This window comes from Paramacrobiotus metropolitanus, unplaced genomic scaffold, assembly GCF_019649055.1.
Source record: "Paramacrobiotus metropolitanus isolate TYO unplaced genomic scaffold, Prichtersi_v1.0 Parri_scaffold0000135, whole genome shotgun sequence".
NCBI classification, from domain to species: domain Eukaryota; kingdom Metazoa; phylum Tardigrada; class Eutardigrada; order Parachela; family Macrobiotidae; genus Paramacrobiotus; species Paramacrobiotus metropolitanus.
The window spans coordinates 153179-173602 of NW_026570355.1; the positions used below are offsets into that span (position 1 = coordinate 153179).

At 45.6% G+C, this 20424-nt stretch overlaps 4 protein-coding genes across 8 annotated transcripts; 2 read left to right on the top strand and 2 right to left on the bottom strand.

Moving 5' to 3' along the window:
- Positions 1-2038: 2038 nt before the first annotated feature.
- LOC129599026 (uncharacterized) lies at positions 2039-6841 on the bottom strand. Of its 2 annotated transcripts, XM_055497156.1 has the most exons (4): positions 6199-6841; positions 3346-4414; positions 3242-3280; positions 2039-2979 (listed from the first exon to the last, which is right to left on the bottom strand). In XM_055497156.1, exons 1-4 carry the CDS (start codon positions 6550-6552, stop codon positions 2261-2263), a joined length of 2181 nt encoding a protein of 726 aa, XP_055353131.1. In that variant the 5' UTR covers positions 6553-6841; the 3' UTR covers positions 2039-2260. The 2 variants fall into 2 exon arrangements, with proteins under 2 accessions (XP_055353131.1, XP_055353132.1); XM_055497157.1 differs by lacking the exon at positions 3242-3280.
- Positions 6842-8030: 1189 nt separating this feature from the next.
- On the top strand, positions 8031-11680 carry LOC129599025 (uncharacterized). 3 transcript variants are annotated; one of them, XM_055497154.1, is made up of 5 exons: positions 8031-8431; positions 9118-10052; positions 10553-10870; positions 10932-11065; positions 11478-11680. In XM_055497154.1, exons 1-4 carry the CDS (start codon positions 8091-8093, stop codon positions 11057-11059), a joined length of 1722 nt encoding a protein of 573 aa, XP_055353129.1. In that variant the 5' UTR covers positions 8031-8090; the 3' UTR covers positions 11060-11065; positions 11478-11680. The 3 variants fall into 3 exon arrangements, 2 of the variants coding, with proteins under 2 accessions (XP_055353129.1, XP_055353128.1); XR_008691853.1 differs by having other exon boundaries at positions 9118-10017; positions 10932-11680; XM_055497153.1 differs by having other exon boundaries at positions 10932-11680.
- A 1884-nt stretch (positions 11681-13564) lies between these two features.
- On the top strand, positions 13565-16441 carry LOC129599036 (uncharacterized). 2 transcript variants are annotated; one of them, XR_008691855.1, is made up of 3 exons: positions 13565-13743; positions 14782-15588; positions 16161-16441. XR_008691855.1 is itself a non-coding variant. In XM_055497168.1 (2 exons), the coding sequence occupies exons 1-2, from the start codon at positions 15394-15396 to the stop codon at positions 16434-16436; spliced, it is 471 nt and encodes a 156-aa protein (XP_055353143.1). In that variant the 5' UTR covers positions 15333-15393; the 3' UTR covers positions 16437-16441. The 2 variants fall into 2 exon arrangements, 1 of the variants encoding a protein (XP_055353143.1); XM_055497168.1 differs by lacking the exon at positions 13565-13743 and having other exon boundaries at positions 15333-15588.
- A 1738-nt stretch (positions 16442-18179) lies between these two features.
- On the bottom strand, positions 18180-20424 carry LOC129599035 (uncharacterized). Its single transcript, XM_055497167.1, has 4 exons — positions 20305-20424; positions 19518-20223; positions 18599-19435; positions 18180-18448 (listed from the first exon to the last, which is right to left on the bottom strand). Exons 2-4 carry the CDS (start codon positions 20133-20135, stop codon positions 18293-18295), a joined length of 1611 nt encoding a protein of 536 aa, XP_055353142.1. The 5' UTR covers positions 20136-20223; positions 20305-20424; the 3' UTR covers positions 18180-18292.

Here is a 20424-nt window from a genome sequence, read left to right on the forward strand (position 1 = left end):
GTCGTTTCCAAAATCAGTCTTTTTTAGAGAGAATGTCCAAGCTAGGACAACAAACAGCAAACATGTAAGTGTCGAATTAATGGTTCGTTTGTAATTACGTTACTAATGTTTTGCTTATCAGTGTCGGTGCAGTGGTCACACGTAGGGTACAGTGGATACAGACTGGGTACAGTGGGCACAGATTGGGTACAGTGTTGGTACAGCGGGTACAGTGGTACACGTAGGGTACAGTGGATATAGATTAGGTACAGTGTCGGTACAGCGGGTACACGTAGGGTACAGTGGATACAGTGTCGGTACAGTGGTCACACGCAGGGTACAAGCTTGTCCCGTAATTTCCATCGTAAAGGTACAGCTAGCGCGAAATTTGCGCTTGAAACGATGGCCACGTCAGTCTACACTTATCTGATTGCCTAAATCCGCTCCGTAGTTAGATTGTCCATTACCACACCGACTGTTTCTTAGCCATCTTACGCCAGGCAGTTACTGTTATTCTCATTGAATTATATGGCGTGTACCAAGCCACCAGCCAGCCAAATGCATGTTACGTGTTTAAACAGTGGCGTGGCGCGCCGTAGTACGGATTTACGCGCAACACGTTAATTTGTATTGTTCGCTGTTCTGATGCGATGGAAATTACGGGACAAGCTTGTACAGTGGATACAGATTGGGTACAGTGTCGGTCCAGCGGGTACAAGGCAGATACGGTGGATACAGATTAGGTAAAGTGTGGGTACAGCGGGTACGCGTAGGGTACAGTGGATACAGTGTCGGTACAGTGATCACACGTAGAATACAGTGGATACAGGTTGGGTACAATGACTACATATAGGGTACAGTAGTTTATGGATATCACTGCAGTTTTAATGTATTGGGTACAACGCTAGTGTATCCTATGGGAATTTGGGAAGCCCTAATAGAGGTACTCTATGATCGTTAGTAATTAAGCACGCTTTCAGCCATTACTCGCAAGCTTAAAGGTAGCGCTTTGCTTTGGGAGTCACCATATACAAATTGTCATATGTCATGATATACACCCCTAGATCCGATAAATCGATTACAATATGGGAAAAGGTGGACTGTCCCTAAATAATAGCTTTTATAAGTTTTATTTATAAAAAAGGAATAAATGCGCACCCGGACAATTGGGAGTGTGATATTTCGCCGCACTCAAACTCGACGCGCGACTTTTCGCCGCCGTACATTCGGACTTCGGGACACTTCGGTTTGGGACATTACGCTTTGAGACATTTTACCTTTGCGACATTTCGACGCAAGACGTCTGGTTGCGGACAATTCGTCTTGGGACATTCGAACGATGCGACTAATCGCCGCAATGTAATTCACCGCGCTTAATTCTCACTAATTTTTTCAGTTTTTTAAAGCTTGTTCTAAGCTTTTCTTAGGCTTTCTTGGTCTTTCTTAGACTTTCATAGGTCTTCTTGTGCTGTTTTAGATTTTCTTAGGTTTCTTAGGTCTCTTAGGTCTCTTAGGTTTCCTAGGTTTCTTAGGTTTTTTAGGTTTTTTAGGTTTTTTAGGTTTTTTAGGTTTTTTAGGTTTTTTAGGTTTTTTAGGTTTTTTAGGTTTTTTAGGTTTTTTAGGTTTTTTAGGTTTCTTAGGTTTCTGACGTTTCTTAGGTTTTTTATGTTTCTTAGGTTTCTTAGGTTGTTCGCTTGGTTTTGTTTTATATTTTTCCCTATTCTGACTCTTGGAGTTAGCTTAGTAAATTATTTATCGGACAGTCGAAATGTCGCTTCGTCGAGATATCCTTGCGGCGAAATTTCCTTGCGTCGAAACGGCCATGCGACGGAAAGTCTCGCGGCGTAAAGTCCTACCGACGAAATGTCCTGCGACGAAACGTCGCGAGGCGAAATGGCCTTGCGGCGAAATGTCTGCGACCGAAAGTCCTGCGTCTAGTTGTCCGCGGCGAAATGTCGCGGTGCCAATAAATGAATGGGCAGACATAAATAACTACTGAGCTTGGTTTTCATTCAAAACCACATGATGGCTTGTGTTTGTGCCTTCTTGATTAGCGCGTAGTTCAGATACAGATTCAGATAGCATAATGAAAGAAGAAAGATCAGGCGCGGTGACAAAACATTAATTATTGTGGATAATTAACATCAGAAAGCCACCGGAAATTTTAGTTCGTTCTCGGATAAACCGGCAGCGTACATAAGCAAATCATGTCATTCCCGTTTAACAGTTAGTGCCACCTGGAAATCAAAGGCGTGAAAAATTTTACACTCAAAAAGCCTAATTAAAAACCGGCAATAAATCCAATCGGCGCAGGAATAAAGGATTTTTTGCACTTTGGGCAGGTTGCTACTACGAAATTGCCGGTATATTCATTGGCTGCGGATGGCTGCGAACAGCTTGGACAGCGATAATGCAAACGCTTGATTGAATCAGGGAGTTGCCGGGCTAAATCGTGAGCTCTTTTGTATCCTGAGAGTGTAAACTGTTCCTTCTCGCATTCGGTCAATGCATTCTGCTCCCAATAAACTTCATAATATTTGCAATTCAATACAAAATTATCAGCAACTCGGAACAGACCGTTGTCTGCAAATGTTTTCCCTCTGGAATTCAAAAACACCAGGCATACGGGATCACAATGGATAAGCACAACAGCATGACCTTCTGTTGGCGCGTTGCCGTCTTCCCCCAAGTCTTCCTTCGTCAGCACACCTTGTTTGCTGTTTTTATAAAACTGATTGAATTTTTCTCTTTGCTGCTTGCTCAGACGATACGTCGCAATCAGAGGACGACCGGCATTTAAAGCTTGCCTAGCTTCGCAGCCGTAGATTTGGTCTTTTTCGTCCCCAACAGACCCGGTTTTGATATTTAATTGGCGATATTTAAGTCGGTATTTGCTTGCAAATTTTTTGACAACCTCCTCTGTGTTCGCCCCATCAGTTCCGAAATCTTTAACAAATTCGCCATACAGATCCTTGAAAGCTGGCACGCCACCGTCTCTGCCTGTAAAAGTCATTTCTTGTAAAATTCCTATACAGACACATTTGAGAGGACACTAAAGAATTTCTTCCTTTGAACCGGGAAATTTTACTGTTGTAGTCCATACTTCGAAATTTTTCGCGTTCCGGACTGTTCCACTATTCGAAAACTTAATAATGCTTTTGTTAACCTCGTGTTCACGCTTGTATAAAAACACTAATCTTCAAGACATAATGAAATTTTTGGAAAATTTTTGCCACGAACATCCACGCGGAGAATACCGTACCTCTGGTATCCGGTCGCGTGTATTGTGAATGTGTCCGGACTGTGATAAACAATAAATACTGCGAAGTATTAGAGGTTGCTTTACGCCGTCCTCAACTATCTTACCTTGTATCCTCTTCATGACCAGATGGAAAACCGTGGCTGTTGCATACGCATAGCAAGTCGCATCGTACTGTTTATGGGGATTATTCGCGGCAACCTGCAGCTCATTGTTGATATACTCGTCCAGTGCGACTCTGGCAAACAAATTCGCAGTCGCATCGCCACTATTGGCTAACGACTGCGCCACCGTTGTAAAGTCTTCGATAGCTTCTGGATCATTAACTGGAGCAAATAGCCTAACTTCCCCCCTTTCTGAAATATTCCACTTCCGTCGCCGTAAAAACTGAATGGCGGGATGCCGGCAGGGTACATTAGTGCAGAGTCTGAATAATGCTCGCCTTCCATCGCCCCAGCTTTCGTCCTCCTTATAATACAGTGCCTTGCACTGGTTTGGCGTCAAATCGTCTGCTATTAAGCAGGTGGCGATATTGACTTTTAGGCCGGTAGGCACATTTGGTATTTCGCCATCGGTAGGATAGCCGTCAGTCATTATTACCAACATCTTCCAGTCTGCACGACTGTTATCGCTATTTATTAAGATGGAATAGGCGGATGAAACGGCGGCGCACATTGGAGTACTGGATCCGTAAATGTATGGTTCGATACCCTCGATAACCCGATCGAGTTGCTGCTTCGTCAGCTTCCGGATTTCTGCTTTATTTGGATCCATTTCCGCGGCTTCTTTTATTATGTTGACGGCCTGCTCCAGGTGGATGGAACCAGGCTGGCTGTGTTTTGTAAGAACATGGTCCATGCATTTCTTGACCTGGGCTCGGGCATTCAGCCGTTCATTGTCATGAGCGGCATCTACCACTCTTGATGACAACCCAAAGCTGAAAGGGCTGAGAAGATTTCCAATGTGTTTACCAACACCATACGTAGAATGACTTAAATTATCGCGGCAGACAGCCGGTAATTCCTTAACTATTTCCGCCAACAGGGTCGGTTCCGAAGAGTAAAATGTGTGTAGATATTGGCACTCGTCGTGGCTTAAATACTTGTGTACGTACTCAGAACAATACGGTGCTCCGTTGTTTTGCAAGAGGGTTATAAGCAGACCAAACCCGGGCCCCTGCTAACATAGAAAATGTTTACTCCTTTACTACCGCACTGCTACCTTAAATTTGACCGGAAACTCGTAGTCCACCGTGCTACAGTGGGCTTCGAAAAGATGGACCTTACACAAGTCTTGTGTAACCACAACGGGCAAATAGGCACTTGTCTGTACTCAGATAGCCAAATTCCGGGCTGACCACCGGCCCGCTGATGTTAACACTCGCATCGTGCACATTTCCCAACGAAATCTGTCCACCAATATCTCAAACGAATGAGAAATAAATTAAGAGAATTTCGATACCAAGCAAGTTGTTCTTTATGAGATCTAAGAGAAAATCGAAGCACCTAAATGTTTCGTGGACATAGCATAGAATTCTGATCCACAGTTTGGTTTCAATTTTCTCGCAGAAATCGTATGCTTTGTCTACAAGAAACTTTAGGTGCATGAGGCCGTGACTCGATTTTTTCTTAGATCTCTTAAACAACAACATGTTTGGTACCAAAATTCTTGATAATGTTTTCTCACTCGTTTGAGATATCTGTGGATAGTTTTCGTTGGGAAATGTGCAAGGTGCAAGCGGTTGAATTTTTGCGCGGTTTACAGTGAATCTTCTCTACTACGTTCCTACTCTAGCTTCCAGAACGTTACAAAGGGGTGGGCGTAAGTACGGGCACTGCCCCAAGGGGCAAATAATGACGCCCTATCCCCCAGGGTTGAGTTACATATAGAATTGTTTGTAGCAGCCGGATTATGCTCGCGTTCGACTTCCAGATCATTCTGCTGGTGCAAAAAGCCATGAAAGGTAGTGGCCGACAGATTAAACCTTTTAGCAGCACTGCGATAACAAGCTTCTCTGACTTAATGGCGTTAATGATTTCGAGCTTTTTCTCCAAAGAGAAACTCTGACGCTCACCTTTCGCGTCCATTTGTAAACAGCCACAGTACCGTAACTGACAGGTTAAGCTCCCAACTATGTGTGTAAATGTTGTTTTTTATCGTTCCGCTGCTTTGCATCGCAAGATCTGGCATTGGGCAGACTTAAAACCAGAAGCAGGAGCTTTCTTTGAAATTTTTGTTTCTCGTTCTTATCCAGCTGTACGTAACGCAGGGGTTGAATGCACCTTAAATATGGTCTTCCGTTCCATGATAGGTGTACGTTATACTTATAAAGGGGTGAAAGTTTAAAGAGAACTGCCCCTGTGTTATAATATGCGGACAGTCCGGTTCCCAGCCGTATGCACATAATAAAGGGTGAACGTTATAAAAGGGTGTGTGTTACGAGGAGTTTCACTGTATGTTTATTAGTCATTTGGTCTTGGCCGTTTAATTTTATTGGTCATTCGGTCTCAGACCGATTGTAACCATATTTTTGAAGTCCACTGTACGACGATGCCGTGTTGTCCGACAACAGCAACTTTTTTACATTTCTCTTTGCGAACGTTTTTGTTACTTGCCAATTATGGATGAGATGCTCACTAAGCTTTCAACGACAGCGTTCCTGGTTCCTACTGAAAACCCGTAGGTTTATTCAGACCGATACCTGGTGCAAAACATTTGCTCGTATCCCACAGCTTTTGCCCATTAACTGCATTTTTTTATTGGTTGCAGCTCACGCATAAAAACAACAACAATACTGGGGTTGCAAAGACGGCCAACATACAACAGTACTGTATACCGCCGCCTATTCGGCATTTTGCTGTAGTGTAGGTACAGGAGTTCAAAATACTCGTAAATAGTCCAGATATCGGATTTCTAGTACATCAATATCTGTTCAGCTTGCCATCTTTAAGCCTACTAACCTTTTGCTGTGACTGTGCTTTCGTATCCTGAACAGTTGTTTCTGATTGATAACTGCCATGGGTAATGGCGCTTCCAGAGTTGTCTCTGTTTTTACGGGCATTATTTTGAAACTTCAGCAACGAAAACATATCGCAGAGACACTGATGTCCGGATTCCGTGCGAATCCCAAATGCCACCGCGGACACTGTACAATTATTTTTTCCACTTTCTTCGGATGCAATCTGAATAACCGATTCGAATACCGACTGTAATCGTGAGGTTTTTTCGTCATCGTTCTTTGTCTGTAGAGTGCAGTATATGTTCTTCATGCTTTCGGAAACGTCGACAAGCACGACGATAGCAGTCTGGGACATGTTTCCCTTTGAACCGGCACAGTTATTGATAATAATTTTAACACGATTCAGTGACGATTGATAATTAATTTTAAGAACCGATGCTCAGCTTATTCACCGCAGACACTGGGTTCGAAAAACCGGCAAAAATGGCTTGAGTACAAGGTCAGTTCGGCAGTAAGACAGCTATTAGATGGCACTGGAAGTCGACATAGAGACTGATACACTAATAATTGATTAAAACTCACCCATCATGTTGCAAAATCAAGCAAAAATGTTATATTGCGTGACTTTTTCTATGGACCAGCTTGCCGGCTCGGCAAACTAACAAGGTAAAATACTAAAATCGAAGAGCGTGCTTTTACTTAACTGCCGCTAGCAATACTAATGAGCCCAGCTGTTAGATTGGTGATGGTCTATCTATATCATATGTATCGACTGATCAATAGTGTTATCGCAAATAGTGTTGCTTTGATGCTTCTCTCTATATGAAGTATGCTTCTCTCTAGATGAAGTATAGCATATTAGTTTGGTTCACGTGTCATCTTCTCAATGGAGTAAACTGTTTTAGTGCCTTTCATCATCAGCGCTGTTATTGATCAATTTGATTATTAGTATCGCAAAACATCCTCCGGCTGTTTTTCCAGTAAGATGTCACATGCAGTATAATCATTAATAATCCAGGCGCATTTGTAATGTGTTAGATTACAGAGTACTCAGCAGAGGTTTTGCTTTAACTATGTCGTCTCGCCAAACCGTTCAGCTCGTGCCCTTGACAATACTAATATTAAGGCCGCGTGACGCTGTAAGTGCGGGCTCTGACATTAAAAATTAACCGCCGACGTCATTCATGCTTTGCCATTCACATAATAAACCGTCTTCCGCATTTTTTTTACCAAGGAAAAGTATTTCTAGCCGACAACATAAAATTGATTAAATACGAAGGTGTCCGTTCTTCTGCTGGTTGTCAGGATAAATAAATACTACAGTACAAAAACTAGCAAAAGGTATGTGATTCATGTGAAATTGCGATATGAATATCAGGATATACATGTATCATGATGTATATACTATGTAGTATGCCATCAAAACGCTCGTAATCGGTACTGTGTTCTCAGCAGATAGTTAAACTCAAAATTGATGTCGTGCATAATCAATCATTCTTAATTCTCTCCGAATGTAACAAATAGTAATACGAACCACAAATAAGTTAACTACAGACTGAAACGCGGAAAAAATGTATTGAATAAATAAAAAAAACTGCGGCATGATAGAAAGGCGGTAGTTTGGTAAACTGGTTTAGTATAACCGCCGCGTACAAAAGGATCGACTTGCTAATAAATTGAGCAAGTGAATTCAATTAAAAAACAAACAACCTAGTGTAATTAATAACTGCGAAGGAGAATTGTGTCACCCCTTCGGGGTATATTTGCCCGAATTGTTGCTATGCAGCTCTAATGCTGCAGATTAAAGCATTATTAAATATATGTTAACAATCCGCACTTACAGTAAAAGTAAGAGTTAATATATTTCGCTACCTTTGTGTCGCTTAGTCGGAAATGAAATTTACCAGTCTTTCGTGTAGCAAATTTGTGGAGATTCTATCTGACTTTTTCACGGCATACAAGTCGCCATTATCGCACGGCCGTCTTACGCGGCACTACCTGCGATTCAGTAGCGTTTTCTGCACAGTTCTGGTTATGGTGGATTTTCTTCTGGACGTTTGCGACATCAGTTTGAATTATTTAAAAAATCCGCTGTGTCTGTCGTCCGACGAGAAACATTTAATGCTGTCAGTTCTTTTACTACCATTTGGATATGCCGTAATGCAAATCATCAAGGGCAGATTTCCGAGAGAACAGTTGCTTAAACATGCATACCCGGCAAGCCTTTGCTGGTGGTGAGTTGTGTTGCGTCTCATTTGATTCTTCTCTTTGTATTCGAAATAGACCTGCGTAACTGGGTAGGGAAATAATGCGAGAATAAGTAGCGCGTGACCGGCGGATGGTCACGTTTGCTTACAAAATCGTTGAACTTGAGAATAATTGTTTAACAGAAATCGTTCAACAGAAGAAAAAATATGGTGTTTTTTTATGTTTTCTTATGTATCAACTCAACAAGTGTATCTTTTCACTATAATGTTTGCGGACCTTCTAATATCGCAGCTTGGGTGTTAACGCACTCTTTTGAACCAAAAAACTGTAAGAAAGGGTGCAAGATTACGAGTGCCCTATGGTACGACTAGGAATATCTAACCGAAAAAAAACCAACGGATTAAAAGTTTACTTTCCAAACACGGTTTATCGTCTGATTATCGAGGCAGTTTTAAGTATACCTTGCATAACCGCGGAAACGCTAAAGAAAAATTACACGCAGCTATTCGATCACAAAATCCATTGACAACGTTGTACAGTGCACCGATTTTGTAGCGATCTGGTGTTTTTTCACGGTCAGTTACGAGCAGAATCAAGCTCAAACTCGATGTATAATTCCGCTCGAAAAAAGAAAGCCTAACCATAAGTATGAACTTGTAACTCACGCCGGTGGCCTAACATAAAAAATATGAAAACTGCAAACCGATTCCAGGTGTGCACATGTCCAACGGGGTGTGCGAGAAGTCGAAGTGGCAACGAGAAGCGATCCAAATGGAGAACATTTACTACAGGAAGCACCGGTCGATGCCATACTAGCCGCAAAAGAAGCTAACCGTCGACTTCACGAAATACTGAAACTGGAGATATTCGGCGAAGCAATGCCGCAACTGTTTTTACGGTTATACTTTATTATGCGGCATACCCTTCGCTCTGGTGATTTACCTACCTGGCTGACCGCAATCAAGCTGATAATGTCATCTCTTAGCATTTGCCTGGAGCTATACAGCGTTCAAATCTTAAAAGACGAATGCTACTGCATCAGGAAGCTTTGTGAACTAGATGATTCTGATAGCAACTGTGCTTCTCCGGAGGGTCGGCAAAGAGCTCACAAAATCCTGCTTGATAATGAGCTGCGGCCGTATCGTCACAATATCGTCAAGTGCATCGTAATTGTGACTTTGTCGTTAATATATTGCCTCATACAAACCACAATCTGGGCGCTGGTCTTGAACAGTTCATCCACATTGTTTCATTTGTGTCTGGCGCTGCACGGCGGACTGTTTTGGGCATTGAAGTTTTACTTCGCGCTGCCAGAGGAGGTCCCATGGAGCGAGCATCCGATGCCGGTGCTGGCATCGTTGCGCTACATTTTCAGCCCTTACTGTCCACAGTTACATGTGGAAATCGTGAAGGAGAACTCCTCCGTGGCGCGACAGCATTATACCTTCCTGTGTTGCTCCGCTGTTGTATCCGCCGCAATGCAGTTGTGCGGACTGATCGTTTTGCCATCGTCCGACCACGTGTTTCCGCCTGGATCGTGGATTAATAACACTTATTTCATTATCCTCAGTCCACTGGGCACCCTCGTGCTCTTTCTTGGAATTGCCGAGCTGTACGTGCAAGTAGAGTTCAGATTTCGCCCACCAGGTATATAAAATCCAAACTATTGCTACGAACACGATTCCGCACGCCAGTGGGTCAATTGTACACGCCACTTGTAAATGATAACTAACCGCCTCGTGTCAGTCGTGACTTATTACTTAGCTCCGCCCTTTTTTGTGTGGGTTAGTTAAGCGAACATAACCCCTGTCTGGCGCGTTACATATCTGCTGACCAGCCTGACCTGCTAACGTATTTTGATGGATCAGTTGAAACAGCTTAACTGTAATCCATGTACAAGTGAACAATTTTCGAGCCGAATCGAAGTGCGTAAATGGCAAACCCAGTAACTTACGAAGGAGGTATTCGCATGAATTATTGCACTGGCACCAGTATATGGATAGGTCATGCGAACAGCCATCAGTTCGCTCAAACCAGTTTATACTGCAGTCTGCAGCTGTCGACAGTGATTTCGTTGTTTGATCCCTAATATCCTTCAGTAAAGCAGTAAACAAATTCTGCAATGAATGTCTCCTTGCGAATTGCAGAGACAACTCAAGTCGCTGCGAATCCCGAATCCGAAAACTTGAGTACCAAGCCGTCAACGAGTGGAGACATTTCCGAAACAGATCTAGCGGCCCCTGGCAATTCGGGAAATCTACAACGCCAAGCTTTCAACGGCGAAGCCGCACCACCAGCAGTGGATATCGAGATGGGCATCTGCACCGACAGCAGCGATGGTTCTAACCAATCATGGGAGCAGTATAAGGAGCCTACAGTCGAACAAACGGAAGGGTATAATTCCGATGACGAAAGCCATGAAGGTTCATCCAATGGTGAACCTGAGAAGGCACAACCACTTCGAGGTAAGCTCAGCGTCTTAAGTTTTTGAAGGACTCGGTCACAGCGGAGTCGTATATCTTTCAGAAGCAGACAGAGATTTAAGCGGAACCGCAGCACAACCTCCTAACATTCCCATTGAACATGGTCCACAAGGCCTTGCTGAAAGTCTCCGCAAACGTCATCTCATTGGCCGCCAAACCAGCACTTCATAATAAAGTGTAAATGTATTGTGCTTTAGTGAGTCAGTCGACATCCGAAAAAACTTACGCCATCGCGCTGTCGTGACATTTACGGTAGTTGGCGCCCGCTTTATCAACGCTCAATCCTACTGCATCATAATTATTTACAAAGGTTGGCACAGATCACTTGCATCTCATAGTGACCAGTTCAGCTAGGAAAGAGGCTGCGTTACTTCATCAGTATTTGTAGGGTTGAAGTTGTTGAACGTTTTACGTAATGATAAATTACAGCTTGCTGAATGGTAGCGAAATCCTGACAAAGAATACTGTACCATGTATACTTGTACACACATCGCGCCTTATCGTCGTACAAATGTGTTTTTTAATTCTCTAAGTGATGCGCTGAGTGTGGTAGGTGTCAATTCGTTTGATCATTTTTAATGCTTTGCAGTCCCGCGTAGATCGTACTACTGTATCGCGTTCGACTATGCCTGTACAGGTACATCACTGAATACGACAGAACCAGGTTTCTATGGGTCAAGTGTGCTTCGATAATGTTAACCGCTCCATAATTTCAGTAAAACCAAAATGTGCTTGTCTGATTCTAATGTGCTTGTCGAGTTTTTGTTGTTTCTGTCGTAATGCAAAATGTGCTTGTCGACTTCACGTATGTGACGCGGTAAATCTATGTACAATATTTGTTCTTTGCAACGGGCAACAAAGCTTTCTCTTGGCCACGGTGTCGTCAGTAACGAGGTACAATTTATAGCTGCTGTATGTTTGCAGACTGTGTTGACGTACGTTTTTCTAAGATTTACTAACGTAAGATTTACTGCATGACTGCGCTAAAAAATACAACACTCATGCTCCTGCAGCACTGATACCGACTGTTGTCGGTGCAACCTTACAGAACTGCAAACATGACATGATTTACTTCTGACCATCCTGTAAAAGTAAAAGAGTATCCAGATGCTCAGGCACAGCTAGTAAGCCTTTGCCGTACGGCTTACAATACATCGTCTAGCGGGACACTAAAGATATTCCTTAATTTTTTTTAATCCACGTTAAAAAATCCACGTTTAAAAAGCCACCTCGGAACAATAATGGCAACACAGGCCATAATAGTGAGTGATACATATCTGAACGTGAATCTACTCCAGCATCTAGTCCTGAATCTAGTCCCGGCATCTCGAACTGAACAACATTGCTAAACGCGGCTGGGAAACGGCGGGCTTCCCCTGTCAGAATGAGCCATCTGGATTGTCAAACAAGGATAACAAGCGACCGGACGGCATGACACTGATACCCGTGCGTGACGGAAAGGCGGTAGTGTGGGACGCCACCTGCTGGGACACCGTGGCTACCTCGCACGTAAAAGCCAGCTCAAAGAAGTCAGGTAACGTGGCACGGCTGGCGGAAGACTTTAAGCGCGGGAAGTACGGATTTTTGGAGGATATGGGGTATCTGTTCTACACCCTCGCAGTCGAAACTCTCGGAACCTTTGGTGCGGAATTTGCTGAGATGATACGTTTTGTCGGGAGGAAGATTCGCGATGTGACCGGGGAATCTCGATCTACGGCTTTCCTTAGACAACGTTTTAGTCTCGCTGTTGTTAGAGGAAATGCGGCTGCTGTCTTGGGTACATTAAACGCGCGACCGAAAGTTGGATGTGACAGTAATGACTTTGGTTGTTTTTCAATGTGTAAATTCAAACTTTTTAATTAGTGTCTTTCGGCGCAGGCTTTTTGTTACGTTTAATTGGCTATTGCCTGAATGAAATATCTACTCCAGTCACAGGCTCACTGCCCAGTGTAAGGGAACGCTCCCTGCACCAGCGGTTACGTTGATGCCAACGCCATTGCACGAGTGACGAGAGCCAGTGCTAACCAGAGCCCATTAAATTGATCTTGTATTCTTGTCGTTGAACTTGCACAGTTGCACTTAAAATTTGCAGCTGCTTTCTTACTAATTTTTCGATCTGCTTCGTTTCAAGGACCACTTTTGACTTCTTAATAATTCTGTTCCACGTTGCTTCGCAGTCTCACGGATTACATTTAGCCTTGTTATTCCGCACGGCCACTTCTCTGTCTCTCAGCCAGAAAGAATGTATCTGTACGAAGATGCTGATCGGTGGGTCCACGCCTGGAACGCTGTGGATGTGGAGATTGACAGTCTGCGGCAGCACGGTCTTGTCATCGGTCTGGAAGAGAACGGCAGCACTCCGCCGCTTTTAATCGTCGATTTCGAAGGCCCCACACAACGGTCGGTGGTGGTGCCATACGGGAAGGTTTGGGAATGTTATCCCTATCCGGGTATCCCATCGGCCTGGTGCGCGATTTACGCGATGTGGAGGCGCTGTTGCACGACGGCCCGCATCGCCCCTGGACCAGGTACCCGGAGAGTGCTGATTCCTTATTTTTGAGCATCGGAATGAGGTGTCACTGGTGGAAGTGATGGTAAGCGGGGAGCTGCGTCGCGAACTGATTCCCTATCGGCAGATTCGCGATCCGGGCTCCGAAGAACGATTCCAAGGAAAACTCTTGGCCGCTGATCATTTCGTCATGCGGACGTGTGATGTGCCCAACGGCTACTGGGGCCTGGAACCGTCGGTAGCGGCGTTCCATTTGCGCTTCACGAAAGTCCTCAGTCAGCAGATGCACTATGTCCGACTGCGTGAAGAATTGCCGATGTGGTGGAATGAATTCAAGGGAGACGTGGTGAGTCTATTGACAGTTGTTGAATTTTGAACCGTTCTATCCGCAGGCTGCTTTGGTGTGTATAAATATCAAGGGAGCAGGCCCGCGCTGGCGGTTTACAGTAGGGGTTGGGGGCGTCGACCCCGAAAATTGATGGGGGCGGAGCGCAATACTTTAAATCCGCCTCCCCTCCCGGCGTTCGAAAACGGGGTCGTCATACTTCAAACTTCGCCTTAGGCGGCCAAACATCGAAACGGGGAGCCGCCTCTTCCCCCGTTCAACGCGGGCTTGCATGGGGATACGTTTTGGCATGCCGCAGCCGCTTTTGTACTTACTAAGCCGCTCTGCAGCTACTCACTCGCAACCGCGCGCGGAGTGGCTGCATACTAGTACTTGCATGACCGGCTTGTCGTGCTCGAAGGACAGTTCAGTTCGGCTTCTCACAAGTTATTCCGTAATATTGTGGTTAGGGTACAAATATCATATTTTGCTGCCTATTTTTCAATTTGTGAACAACACATTCCGTTTGACTGGCAAATTATGATAACACGACTTACCCGTAATTACGGTACTTCCAAAGGTGCCTCATCAGAGGCCCGCGCTCAAGCTCTGACTCTGACCGCTGAAACTCTGACTACTCCAAGTCTGACTCTGACTGTCCAAACTCTGACTCTGACCGAATTACCTAAGAATAACTTAAAAAACCTAAGAAACCTTAAAAACCTAAAAAACCTAAGAAACCTAAGAAACCTTCCAGAGTCAGAGTCAGACTTTGAGCGGTCAGAGTCAGACTGTGAGTAGTCAGAGTCAGAGTTTGAGTGGTCAGAATCAGAGTCAGAATTGGAGTCTGGGTCTTCATCGGAGGCTAGTCTGTAATCTTGAACACTTGCACACAATGGGCCGCCCATAGGTTACGATTCCGGCAGGAAGGTTTACGCGGCTCCTTTGATCGCAAAAACCATAAACCCGTAAACCTTTCTGCCGGCTATACGCGCCTAAACTGGCCTCCCTAACATAACATTATTACCTAGTAACAGTGCATGGTCGGTCTGGCTGTAGGCAAATGTGTTCGAAAAAGAACGAAACCATCCGGATTATTACGATAAACTTTTGGAAAAAAACCAAGAAGCGGGGAAAGCCGTCGGACTACGGCGAGCGATATTTGGCAGTGCCTTTGGAACTGTTGAAGGAAGTCTTCCACTCCCTGGACACTGTCGACCGGCAGCGCTGCCGTCGGACGTGTGCACTGTGGGAAGCCTTTCTCACGTCGGCGGAGCTGTGCCAGGAAGTGCGGGTGACGCGGAAGCGGCCCAGCCGGTTATCCCGTGTAAGGTGGGACTGCAATTACGCCATGTACGGCTGCATCTTCAAGCACATCACACCGGCCACCCGCACCATCGCCATTCGCGACACCGACCCGTCACCCCTCCATCTCGAACACATACCGCATGCTGCCGGTGAAGTGGTGGACGTTATGAAGAAGGTCTTGGATACGGCCGGCATCCGCATCGAACGCTTCATCTCGTGCCGGCAGTCCATCTGGCTCAGAGAAGAAATATTTAACCAGTGGAAACTGAGCGCCCTGTCCATCCACATCGCCGCGCTCCACGCCAAGCTGGTGTCGTCCTGTCAACGTCTGATTGTAAAAGAATACTCCTCACAGTGGTAAAAATGTTCGGCCGGCCCTTGATGAAGTCCCGCATTCCCCTGGTTGCATTCTCCGGGGGACAAGTCGACGCGGCGCACATTGTCGGTCTGCTGGAGCAGGGTCTGTACTGGGAGGAGCCGCCGTTGGATGTGCGCCGCCTGGCCGACTGCATGGCCAACGGGATCGACAGCCAAGAGAAGGCCAAAGGAGTGAAGAAGGTATGGACATGCCACTGATTTATAAGCGTAGTGATGGTTGCGTAGCAGCGACCCGCAATGGGCCAACTGTGCTTCATAAGTTTGCTATTAGGCTTTCAACCCAACCTTATTAGGACCGGTTTTCCCAAAATGTTTCGGTTCAAAATACTTGAGTGTGAGGCTTGCTTGTAAATTGTAAGTAAAATTAATTAATTACCAGCATTTTTGTCAAGTTTTGAAAAGAGCACGAGTCCTGTGATTTTCGATAGCGCTAACAATTTTGGCTGTTTTTGTACGTTTTGAACTTGACTGTACAATCATTTTACGTAGTGTCACGCGAATGTACGCTATATTGTTTTTAAAGCTACAGTCAAATAGGATACACCCAACTTTAATTTAAGAAGCTTTCTTATTTTTGAATTAATCTTCTGGAAAAAATCTTAATTTCCGTCGGAAAACAGAAGATTTCACTGTGGAAAGGATATGGTTGGCAGCGAACCGGTGCCCTTTCAGGACGGTTTAAGTAAACGCGTTTCATTGGTTGATGTTGTTGTGTGATGCGGTGCTTAATCTGCTGCGTAATTGATGTGCAGATTCTCTGGGACTTCCAAACCCGCGATCCGCGCCCATCGTCGGCGTATCGCAACCGCAAGTGGACGGTGTACAATGTGGCCGGCGTGGATGTGAGCCGACTGAACCGCTTCTGCCTGAATGCCTTAGCGCGCTACGCACGGCGCTGGAATCCGGCATCCGTGGAGGGCAGCGCTCAGTCGGTGCAATCCAGCAGTGAATCCAGCGGTCCGTCCAACGAGTCCGGCAGTGAAGTCAGCAACTCCAGCAGCTCGGAATCCCATGACGGCGAGGATTAAATACCGACTGGAAACATTTTGTGAATTAAGCGTCGAATTTTGTATTTGATTTTCTTGTTTAATTACATGATTAATACAAAGTATTGTTCTTATAAAAGCGTATGAATCGTGGCAGACGGAGCAGTAACGGCGTTTAACGTTTTGGAATCTTGGCTGTCTTGCTTAGTTTGACTTCTCGTTGCAGCTTCTGGTGTGTCCTGTTCAGCCCAAATGAACACAAATGCTGAATACAGTTGTATAACAAGAAACGATAATAAGACACTGATGAGTCGCACACTGAATTTTCCCTCGACCTTTCCGAACAGCCGCGTCGATTCAGCAAAGAGCTGAGTCCGTAACCGTTCGGCAGGTCTGCACGACGACGGGAAGAAGCTTTCCTTGCAGCAGTTTTCCCGCTGGGTCTCGAATTTGCCGACGGGGAAGACCACAACAGAACTGCCCGGCCGTTATCAACTCCACTAGCGCCTTATCGCATAGCTGGCCGAAACATGGAAGCAGGGCTCTCCGGGACCCAGTATCCACGGTGTGTTCGGGCCCTCGTGCAACAGCGCAGCAACAGTCGACTGGGTCGATAGGGGGAGCAGTCCCAGATCTTCCCGTATTCCACCACCACCGTCTGCTGTAAGGGCACCCCAAATCAACGACCACACGTTGCCGTAGACGTTGGCCACGCCGCATGATCTACTGCACTAAGATCACATAACTGGAGTCAACGCCGTGCATGGGCGGCTGTATCATCGCCGTGTTAGAAGTTAATTTAGTTCAGCTTAATTTCTGTTTAACTTAAGTTTTTTCTTCATTTCTTCAAAGTTGATTGATGTCTTTAAACTGAATTCAAGTTTCTCTGAATCAACTTCTAACACGGCGATTGCACAGCCGCACATGTACGGCGGTGACTCCAGTTACATGAGCTTAGTGCAGTGGCTCATGTGGCGTGGCTAAAGCGCTTTCGTCACTGATTTCTTTACGACGCAATTGCAAGAAAACGGTTCAAGCTTTTATAAAATTTTAAGTACTCCGTAAAGAGTAAATCTTCCTTCATTGGATAAAGAAAAAAACCGGAAGAAAATCGGTCTGGGGAATTCAATATTTCCGGTGTTCCACTTGAACGACCATCGCTCATTCACTTATCATAGTGTTTCACTTGAACGACCATACGAGTAGGTATGCGTGGTTTATTTCGGCAGAGTAACATAAATAGACATAGTTATTCCAGTTGACAGTTACTGGCGATTTTGTAGGATTTGTGGCGTTCTGGTGAACCTTCTTTTAAGAATGGTTCCTGTTGTTGCTGCGTGTTTATCACTTGTCGTACTTTCTAGTCAGCCATCCTGCAAGCTCGTTGCTGTCAACTTGTATTATCAAAGTCATACCTAATTACGTACTTCATTACATACAACATGCATACATCGCAGAATTGCACGTGTTAAGAGTGGAACAAAGTCTACTTCCCGAATACGCAACATTTATGAAATAACTGATGTCTGATGATAATGATGTCTGATTTATGAAATAACTAATGTCTGATGATTTTGCAATGACATTTATTCGTATTTGCCTGGATCAAATCAAAAACTTAAAGAAAATTGTATAATTAATCAAACCGGTAGAAGATAGCCAGGCTTCCTGATACAAACTTAACGGACAGGGTTACCTGTTGAGAAAATCAGGAATGCTTCCAAGCTCATTCATATCCTTGACCCAGCAAACTGATAAAGCGGCCAAGATTTCTCTCTACACCGTTATTTAACCAAAACTCCTACAAATTTTTTTAATTTGCAGACTTTGAGCCTTTAAACTATTCAGACTCGGATTCGCTGCAGGAGACGCTTGTTGGCCTTGCGGATGCTTGGTCGTCATCCACGAAGAGTGGCCATGTAGTGCGACAAGGCCCGCAGACAGAATCGGTTTAGTTTGTTCAGGTCCAACCCGAGTATATCGTCCAGGCTCCACTGGCGTCCGGGATAATGTGCCGAAGGACGCGGATCGGCGGACTGGTAGTCCTGGAGAATCTGCAGAATTATCGATTAGATTAGACACAGTTGGACAATCGGGAACAAGAGCAAATTAAATAATCGAATCGGCCAAGGATTTCTTGCTCTTTTAAATTATTTCACTATGAAAATTAATATGCTGGCTTTCTTTCAGCGGCGCGTCCATACCTGCAGAACTTTCGTGGCCCAGGCTCCGCCGGCGATACGACTCGTCATGCCCTGATTAATGTACAAGAACTGCCCAAGCAACGGTGGTCCCTCCCAAAGCAGATGCTTCTCGAAGAGATCCACCATGTACGCCTCATCCACACGTCCACCGATGAGGACCGCAGCCGGAATGCGGAACTCCATGGCGGGTGCGGTTTCCGTGCCTAGCAGCGTGAGGGCGTAATCCTTCCACACCATACGCTCGCAGCACGACACGAGCTGGAACATGTGTGCGGTCATCTCGGCGAACAGCACGCCGAAATCCCAAAAGGCAGAATGTTCTGGCTGGGCGATCGTGATGGATCGCTGGTGCATGATGAAACGGTCGATACGGCTGCCGGTATCCTCCAGAATCTTCTTAATAAAGCCAAGGGCGTCACTGCGCCCGTGCAGGTTGCAAATGTCGAGAAAGCGCGGTTCCGTATCGCGAATGCAGATAGTGCGGGTGGCGGGCGTGATGAACTTGAAGATACAGGCGTACAAGGCGTAATTGCAGTCCCATTTCACTGGTTGCGTTGTCGCGCTGGGCTTCTGACGCGTAACACGCAAGTCGCTGCACAGCTCCGCCGATGTAAGTATGGTCTCCCACAGTTGACAGGTGCGACGACAGCGCTGGCGTTCGACGGTGTCCAGTGAGTGGAAGACCTCCTTCAACACTCCCGAATCCAACGGTAAACCGCGCCCACCGACATTCAACGGCTTTTTCCGTTTTGGCTCACCATCATCCGACTCTTCGGTGCTCTTGTGCAACAGTTCGTACAAGGCAGAATCCTGCTTGCCTTTTTCGAAGACACGTGCCTACGGTAAGAATAGCATCATGAGGAACCCAATGATATGACAAAAACGTTAAACTTAAAACCAGCAACTGACGACGACTTACTACATCTTCATCTTGCAAAGGCGGTTCCTGGCATCGCCCCACAAAGAGTATCTCCTGACTGAGTACCTTGATAAGTCGCACTTTGAACTTCCGCTCAACTTCTTGAAGCAACAACGTCGTTTCAGGGAACGGCCTGGTCCAGTAGCCATTGGGCACATGGCATGTCTGCAAAGTAAAATGCCCGACGGGAATGATATCTTTTTTGGCGGCTGCTCCGGATCGATTGCGAATCTGTCGGCGGGGAAGCATTTCCCGACGAGTCTGCCCGCCAATCACCACCTCCACCAGCGCCACATTATCCAGGTGCTTGAACTTCGGAATTAGCATTGTCGCGGGGTACCATTTCCACGGACGATCCGCGCCGTCGTGGAGCAGTGCCTCCACAGCGGCACCCTCGCGCGCCCGCGTAGGTCGATACGTGGAGCAGTCCCAGATCTTCCCGTATTCGACCGGCATCGCCTCCTGTGTCGGACATCCAAAATCGATGATCAGCCGCGGTGGAGTGATGCCGTTCTCTTCCAGGCCGACGACGAAGCCGTGCTGCAGTCGACCGTCAATCTCCCCGTCCACAGCGTTCCAGGCGTAGACCGAGCGGTCAGCGTTCTCGTACAGGTGCATTCTAAAACGGTATCCAGCTGAATCCAGCTGTATCCAGGCGCTGTGACTTGTACAGATAGCTGGAAGTTGGAACAGTTTAAATCCACAGCTGAAAAACCGATGTGAATGGTCTTATATTGTACTCTGCACGTGAGGAGCTTAGGATGACCGGTAAACAAAGATATCTTACTGAATTCTTGGAGTAGTCGCTGTGAGGAAATGTGACTCGAAAGGTCACACCGAAAAATTGATGAATAGGATGTCGATGGGCAGGATTGACGATTGTGTTAGAGGTTCGAGAAAATGCTAA